The 9013-nt window shown below is 33.3% G+C and overlaps 1 protein-coding gene across 2 annotated transcripts in view; it reads right to left on the bottom strand.

Annotated features, from left to right (window-relative positions):
* Positions 1-23: 23 nt before the first annotated feature.
* NAA15 (N(alpha)-acetyltransferase 15, NatA auxiliary subunit) overlaps positions 24-9013 on the bottom strand; it is a 58549-nt gene continuing 49559 nt past the window's right edge. Inside the window, exons 16-20 of one of the 2 annotated variants that reach the window (XM_006906218.3) lie at positions 8310-8418; positions 6254-6352; positions 2705-2851; positions 1683-1780; positions 24-348 (exon numbers count right to left, since the gene is read on the bottom strand). In XM_006906218.3, coding sequence (XP_006906280.1) covers positions 148-348; positions 1683-1780; positions 2705-2851; positions 6254-6352; positions 8310-8418 — 654 coding nt within the window. In that variant the 3' untranslated portion in view covers positions 24-147. The remainder of the gene's footprint in view (positions 349-1682; positions 1781-2704; positions 2852-6253; positions 6353-8309; positions 8419-9013) is intronic. The other variant, XM_006906219.3, reaches the window with a different exon arrangement.

The following is a 9013-nucleotide window of genomic DNA, read 5'->3' as shown; positions in this document are numbered from 1 at the left end:
GCAGGATAAAAAACGTAAAACTATTTGAAGGCAAGAACATTTACTCTTCTCATTCTGTGTAAGTCAGAGCAATGCAGCAGGTGCGTGACAAAAATATTATACACTAGATATGGTCCAAAGTCATTCCATTTGCTTGTTTAATGATGTTCAAATTTCATTGGCCAGTTCTTCAGTTTCTGCAGAACTATCTCCATTAACTGTGATCTTCATATCCTCTTCATATCCAGGAGGCATGAAAGCCAAAGCATAAGGGAAAAGCTTATGACAATTTGCTCTATAAACTTCAGCAGCTTCTTTACAGTCTCCTAGGCTACCATCACACAAGGCTTCTAATACCTCCATACAAGTCTAAAGAAAGAAAAAAGGCCATGTTATAACTTGTCCAAAAGAAAAGTTTACTCTAAATTAGACATTTTGTTAACAATAGATTTCTGAAAATGAGGCCAATGTACATATTTAATTTTGTTTAATAGAAACAAAAGTGTTTACTCCCACATATATATTCCATCAGAGTTAGTTTCCTCAGAATTGCAGGGTTTGTATAAAAGATGAATGTATAAGCGGGGCCAGGACTAAGGTTGAGCAAGCAAGGTGTGTTAAGGTGCCACATTTAAAGAGACGTCCATTTTCAGCAAATGCTGGCCCCGAGACGGCAACCTTGCCTCAGCCTAGCATGGCCCTGTATATAAATGTCAAATTTTACATACCGATGTCAATTACTGCACTTAAGCATTTTAACTTTTTTTAGAGGCTTAGAGCCAGTTGGCAAAATCAAACATTGTTTTTCAACCTTGTATTCAAACTAAAGAGAACTTAAGTTATGTTCAATAACTAAGCAGGAAAGAGTTTCAAACACAAAGGGCATATACGCAAAAAATTTTTCTTCATGAAAACTGATAATTCTTTTAACCAAATCCCTAAGTAGGTCTGCTTCTTATTATTTCTAAATGATTCACGTTGACTGCATTCATCATGTTTTCCTTCTTTATCTTGTTTCACTTGGAAAGCACTAGGTAGTTTCCAGATATATGATACCCTAACAAGCTTTGCCAGTCTAGAAAGGTTCTGACCTAAATGATGCATTAATTAGCAACCAATGAGTCAATTTTTTCTTAAAGATATTTCCTTCATTTGCTAGTAAAGGAAAATATTTAACTGTCTTTCAGCAAGTGATTTTTAATCTGCTTGATCAACATACAATATAGCTGTCCTTTTTCAGTCTAAACTAAAAACTATATTTTGCAACATACCCATATTATCTTTGAATCTACTTAATCTCATGTTATATTACAAGATATAAAATGAGTATTTAAATTCAACCCCTGGTAAATAAATCTTAAATATGTTAGAATCTTCAGAGACCACTGCTTGCTCAGAAATGCAGATATGAATTGAAATCCAAAATTAACCATGGCATGTGTATACGACTGTACTAAAACACTTTTTTAAAAATTACTGTAAGTAAGAGATGTGAAACTAGTTATTAAATGCCAAGTAGCCCACTGTCCATGTGTGCACACACACAGTAAGATAAGGTTAAGTTTTTGACATGGATTCATAATGGTTTGGAGAACCATATGCATAAGTAATAAAAATTATTAGGTGAAAACTGTTCTCTTGATAAAAAGAGGAACAAATAGTAGTCAGGTACACTAACAGAGAGATTATGAAAAACCCTTTACCTGGAGGTTTCTGTTAGTGAGGGATTCGTCAAGTGTTGTTGCCAACTCTATAGCTCGCTTCTGACTAGAAGGATCTAAATAATATACCATTTTGGCAGCTAAATGAGAAAGAAAAAGGAAATGTGTTTTATTTCAAGGTAAAACCAGCATCTTATCTTCCATCCATTCAAATATAAAATGCAAGGTATATGTGCACACACAGTGTGGCACCTTATTAGAAAAATGAGAATAGCCATATGAAACACTGTCATTTAAAAAAATTATTCTGAGAGAGTGGACCAGAAATCGCCTCACTACCCAAACTAGGAGAATGATTAAGGTTAAGAGAGACTATGACAGAATGCAAATATTCTATCTTTGTGTAGCGGAACGAACCATGCAGAGTTTTCTTTCTAAAATGAGCATAATTTGGAGTTGAGGGGCATACCCGACCTTGATGGTATGAGCCAAAAAGCTGAATTTGGAATTCCACAAAGGCATATGAAGCGGCCAGGTTTCTTAGCCAGGCATTTTAAAGCACCCTACTAAAGCACTACCAACATGACCTCATCGAGTCCGGACTCTGGCTGACTAGCACAGACTCTTGCCAGATGACCCTTGCCAGTTATATGGTTTCAAGTGTTTAGCATTGTCAAGTTTGATATCTTACATCATAAGCATGAGAAAAGGAAGATGATGGTCACATCCGAGTGAATTTTAAGAGCACGTTGATGGGAGAAATAAAAAGTACCTCCTTCACAATTTAGCTATATAATGTATAGCTAAATTCAGTTACGCTTGCTTCTTCGTAATGCCTTTGCTGAATCAGGAGAAACTACTGACCATGATGCACAGTAATAATTTTGTTTTAAGAACTGTAGAAATGTATAGGAAACATTTAAGCTGCCTGTTTTCATGCATTAAAATGTGACATATACACATTGCCTCTTTCATGTGACAAATGTGTAACCTTGTCACTGATTCATTAAAAAAAAATGAAGTTGTGTTAGGAGGCTAAAACAAGGACAAAATAAAGTGATTACCTGATAATCTGTGTGGCAATGAATCAGAATTCCTTTTCAGAAAAGTTTCATTAAAATTCTTTGGATTCGTTGCTCCAAAAAGACGATTCATTTCTTGTTTTAATACTGTTCTAACTGTATCAGGTAAATCTTTACTTTCACATACTGCTAAACAAAAACAAATTATTAGCAGTTAGAAACTCTGATAAAGTTTGTGGAAGTTAAAAAATTATCTACTTGATGAGGCCAATGAAACAAAGCAATCTGATACACAAAGACTAGACAAACCTACTGATAATTTGACAATTAAAGAGCTTACCTATATAAATTTAAAAAATGTGTGTCAGCAGAGCAATCTGACTTTCTAAAGGCACTCAAAGACATTTCATTGACAGATGATTCATTTCCAGAAAAGAACAGAAAGCAAAATAGATGATGAAAGATGTAGTTCCACAGCCTTCTACATCTCTTGGGGTTGCCTTCTATCAATTTTAAAGGGAGTCTGTGAAGCAGGGGCTTGACAGCACCTACCTGGTAAGTAAATGTCACAGCAAATATGTAGTGCTGAAGACAAGAGAATTTTTCTCAACATCTCCATCTTCTTCAATACCCAAGTAAGGCATTACAAATTTATCCATATTAAAAGAAAATATGTTGACCATATTTTCAGGGGCTATGTGAACTGAGCTATCGCTACGTAATAAACTGCAGAAGACCACCAAAGTAGTTTTCTATAATGAATATGCTGTAATCTTCATATTCCCAGGCCCTGGGATTTGGAAATGGAAAAACTAACCCCCACCTCTCTGGACTGAATCCAAGTTGTGCTTTATTTCACTGCAGGCACACCTCAGACACACTGCAGGTTGTGTTCCAGACCACCGCAATAAAGCGAATATCACAATAAAGCAAGTCGCACAAAATTTTTGGTTTCCCAGTGCATATGAAAGTTATGTTTACACAATAGCCTATTAGGTGTGCAATGCATTATGTCTTAAAAAACAATGTACATACCTTAATTAAAATTACTTTATTGGTAAAAATGCTAACCTTTATCAGAGCCTGTTGGGAAAATGGTGCTGATATATTTCTCAAAGCAGGGTTGCACAAACCTTCAATTTGTAAAAACTGCAATATCTGCAAAGTGCAGTAAATCAAGTACAATAAAATGAGGTGTGCCTGTTTTATTTTGGTATAGAGAGACAGTCTGAAGCTTTGAGACAGACAGACCTGGGTATGAATCTAGGCTTGGACAAAGCATAACCTCTCCGAACCTATTTCTTGATCTATAAAAAAACTGATCACGGTAAGGAAAAGCTAAGTTTAAAATAGCTAATTATATAATAGATATTCAATAAATTGTAGTTACTATTTTTGTCATAGATTAAAAACATAAATAGATTTTCTTTATGGTTAGAACTATGGTGGTGGCTTTCAAACTGCCTACAACAAAGTATTTTGTACCCTGATGCCTATGTGTCCTTTATATATCACTTATTATGTGAAGCAAAAGTTTCATAGAACACTGATCCTTACTTTGTGCATTGCATACTGGTATTTTCTACTCTGTTTTTATTTTATATTTTTAATGCCGTAATGACCCACTAAATTGCTTTCACTCTCTTACCAACGGATCACTACCTTAAGTTTAAAAAATACTGAACTCTTGAGTAGTAAATATCCACATGAAATATTTTATATATAATTAGTAACGGAATAATCGATTGATATGCCCTCTGATTAAACATTTCTTCTATCATTCTACAGAATTGGGTGGTTCAAAAACGAGCTATTAAAGAATTTAGCTTAACCTCCATTATGACTGTACCTTCACCTTGGTTTAAAAAAATCCTGTGGGATATAACAAAGATGCCCCTCTTGTGTCTCTGCAGTAAGTAAATACTTTTTCTTATCAAAACTAGTGAGCAGTCTACTCAACTTTCTGAAGACTTTCTGAAGATACAGTGGGTCTTTATCACTACAAATTATCACTGCTTTCATTGCCTAAATTTAGTCAAATTAAGGATCACTGCATAAATCTCTTTCTGGTGTCAGCTGAACACCTGGAGCAGTGGGGATAGCTAACATGGACATTTAATCATTCTAACTCTTATGTCAGGACCACTCTGCCTTTCTTCCTCTAAAGTCCACAAGCATTTTAATTTTCTGAAACAACAGTTGCAAGAAAATAATCATGTTCATCAAGCCACAAAGTCATTACAGGCAAATACACTTAGAAATGCTACTTTTAATGCATATTTCAAAGGAAAGTCTCTAACTCCATAGCATTTATATGTATTACTTTACTACCTTTCAGGAAAGAATTAATTGTATAAAAATAAAGTAGGCACATTACTTTTGAAAATAGTTTTAAGTGCACTCCATCCTGAGAATGGACTAAAATTATTTCTAGCCTTAATTTTCTGATGATTTCAAAGTGTTTTTAATACCGAGACTAAAAAAAAATTTTATTTTCTTTAAAGAAAGCAATTCTTTCTTCTATTTTCTATGTGATTACATTTATTACATTTTGAATTTAAAAGGATTGAGAAAAAATATATCTATGATTGTTTCTATAACAGAAATTATTTCTTTGACAAACATAATTTAAATAAGGCTTTACTTTTTCTTAGAAGACAAAAAAATGTTCCTAATTGAGACAATTTAGTAATTTTCAAGACAATGACTAAAATGCCTCGTTTAATCTCATTATTTTTATATAATGTATGGATTCATATGGGGCTAGATATTTAGCAATGAGATAGCTGATTTAATAGTATTTCTAAATTCTGCAAGTTGTTCTATTAAAAATTCAATTCCTCCTTCTCCAGTCACTTAAAAATCAAAATGACAACAAGAATAACAACACTACTTGACCAAGGGAGTACTTTCAATTTAAAGCTTTTGTAGTAGAAAGAACAATATGAAGACTGGGCTCTCATCCCTGCTTCACTACTAATTATCTATGTTACCTTGAATAAGTAATTTAATCTTTAAAGGTCACCAAATTCTTAACTATAAAACAAGAGATAATTAACATAAAATCTCACCTTTCATTTTCTAAAATTCTGTAGTTCTACTTCACATTAAACCTAACGTACAGAATTTTATGGTCAAAGTATTTGAAAAGTATAACAATGGTTTTAAAGTTCTTTTTAACCTATATTTAGCAATGAAAATTTTATGACTCAAAAGAATTATGCTAAAGACAGATAAATAAGGAGATAACCTGTCAATTTCAAAGAGATTCTTCAATTTTAGAACAATTTATTAAAAATGTTAACATAAAATATGATTCAAAACTTCAACTTACATGTAACTTCTTAGAAACAGAAACAAAGGTGATTCTCAAATATCTGGACTGAATAATTCTATGTCAAAACTATGTAACTTTTTTAGCCTTAAAATAAAGAACTTCAACACAAAGAAAACAATGCCTTTTCCCTCCGCTAATTTAATATGCAACAGCTTAAAATGACTGAGTTTATGATAAACTTGTACTGATCACTTTATACAGTCACTATCAACTACCGCAATCAAATACTTAAGTAATGGAAAACAAAAACATACCAGTACTAAAGAGTCGAATCATACACTCATGAAGCCAGGGATGACTAGAATCAATAGCAAATGCCCTCTTTACTGATTGTAGCATCAAAAGAAACTTTTCTATAAAAAGAAAAAGTAAGATATACTTTGATCATTTGATAAAATAAGATGCCCTCCTTTGGAGGACTACGACCTTACAAATAGAAAAACTAATTTATAGTCAATCACATCTGAACTACAACATATGACTGAAGCAAATGATTTCCTCAGATTAGCCAATGTTTTCCACACAACATTCTTGAAAAAAGCTTTTATGTATAAAAAAATTTAGACAGCATTTAACAATAATTGAACCATACCATATAAACAAAGAAACAAATTTGAAGCTATTTCATTTCCTAACCTCCTTTAATCAAAACAAAGGGATTTCCTCCACTACTTAGAAAACATCATTCTTTATGCTTAAAACTACCTCTTTTCTTGTGTTTTGTGACATGTGAAATGGTTTGCATTCTACCTGACTGTTTCTCCCGTGTCAATCCCTGGCTCCTCTTCCCCCTCAAAAGGTAAGAGTTTCAGTCATTTTCTAATCTCTCTCTATGCCATTTCCCCATTCACAACCCCCACGTTTCCCAAGCTTCAGCAATGATCTGTTGCGCTGGAATTTGCACCAGAATACTCACCATACTTCCGTTCCTTATCTATGACCACCTCTTTGTTAAGACTTCCCTAATTTGGTCCTGTTCTCCAAATATTAAAATTCAAAACCCCAGGCTCCCCTAACATTTCTAGTTCCCTTATCCTCAATATTCAGAAAGCTAAAGTACTGCCACCCTTTGTCACCATCTGACTCTCCTGCAGTGGATTCTCACTGCTGGAGGGCCTTTCAGAGGTCAGAATACGGCCAAGAGGCTGACTCATTGGAATTTAGATTGTTCTTCCCCACTTTAGGTAGAACAGCTTTTGTATTTTATACTTTGGAATTGATTTAAGAGTATCTGTTTAAAAGGGAGCTGTAGTAACTGTTAAAAGTTTTAAATTACTGGACTATTTATTAAATTTATTTTCCAAATTATAAAATATAATCACTGTGCAAAATAGAAAATATTTTAATCATGCAAATTCCACAAAGAGTCATCTGTTATCTTTTGATCTATTTCTTCCCCGCCCCTTTTCTATTTTATATACCTATATAAATATCTTATTAAAATTAAAATCAAACCATAGTTTAGTTTTTGGTTCTATTTTCAAACAATGTTATATGGCAACCTTTTCCCAAGATTATAAATTACTTTCGATAAACATGATTTTTTAATACATACTCTATGAAGGTACCATTTTATTCAATATCTTTTCGTAGGACAGTTATACTGTTTGGAGCAACACCTTCTGTCGGATCTGATTAACCAGCTTCTCTTCCCTTTAATATGCATCACCTTAATGATAAACTTTTTTTCTTAACGAACCACTTGGATTACATCAGTTCAACACCATAAAATCTTCTTAGTATCTACTATATATAGTATAAGCATTCTAAACCTGAGAACCAAGACCCTTCATTTATATTTCACTTAGCTCAGGCAATACAGCCAACCTCAACATTATTTACACACTTATATTATCTTAACAAAGTCTTCTCCCTTCTATGCATCTTTTCTTTTAGAAATATGATCAATCCTTCGAGATGTATTTCAAGCATCACATCTTCTATTTTTAATAAAAGCTAATAATAGCTAACATTTATTAAATACTTACTGTGTAGCAGCAGACACTATTCTAAGCTCTATATGTATTAACTAATTTTATACACATATGTACATGGTAGTTACTATATCTGACCTTAATCCTAGTTATGTATGCACATCTGCTACTGATTTTAATGTCCTAGAATAAATAATTGTATCATTGTATCTTCCCCCAACATTTTATGCATAGCAGGCATTTCTGTGAGGAAGCTGAACTGGCATTTGCTTTAAAAAATTCTACTACAGTGGTGAGGCTATCGGACTTGGGAGACTACACCTAAGAAGAAATACAGTGATCAATTTTTCAGGGCCACTATATCCTAATTGCCTACCTTTCCTAAAGTAAATCTCAAAGGCAAAAAGATGAGTTTCTATCTTGTTCTTCACCAAGTTCTTCAACGGTGTTAAAAATTTAATAGCTTCTTCCAATGGAGTTTCAACCTAACAAAAATAAAAGATATTATACAAATGGAAGCAAGACTGAGGGGGAGGGGAGTGATGTTACTCTTTCTATTAAAAACACTTTGTTTTTGGTAAAAATCACTTACCCATCACCCAGAAAACTGTCATATTTTAAATTCCCATAATCTAAAAAAAAGGGGGGATTCTGAACTTCATAATTCTTCACTGGTTTTTAACCATGAAGATTACATTATCTCTGGGTATAAACTATCCAACAAGTAAAAAAGAAGATAAAATAGAACCAGAGAAAGAAGACAGTAAGAAAGACAGGTAAGATAACCATTGGGGGGGGAGGGGGAGGATGGGCATGGGACAGGACAAAGGGGAGATGTAAAATAGGATGAAAAAGGGTAAGAAGAAAACTGTAGAGAACATTACAGAATGAGTGAATGTTCTTTTTAAATTCAAAGTGAAGTATAATCAAGCTATTATAAAAAATAGTACAATATCCACTCTGTCTTGCTTTGTTCCACTACAAATTCTACAGAAATCCATATTATTCAAATGCCATAGTAAGGGTGAGATGGCATTTGAAAAGATTTATGTTTACAGAACTGTCTCTACCACCTTTTAT

This window comes from Pteropus alecto, unplaced genomic scaffold, assembly GCF_000325575.1.
Source record: "Pteropus alecto unplaced genomic scaffold, ASM32557v1 scaffold50, whole genome shotgun sequence".
NCBI classification, from domain to species: Eukaryota; Metazoa; Chordata; class Mammalia; order Chiroptera; family Pteropodidae; genus Pteropus; species Pteropus alecto.
The sequence above is the reverse complement of the archived record's forward strand: the minus strand, read 5'-3'. Positions and strand labels throughout refer to the sequence as shown.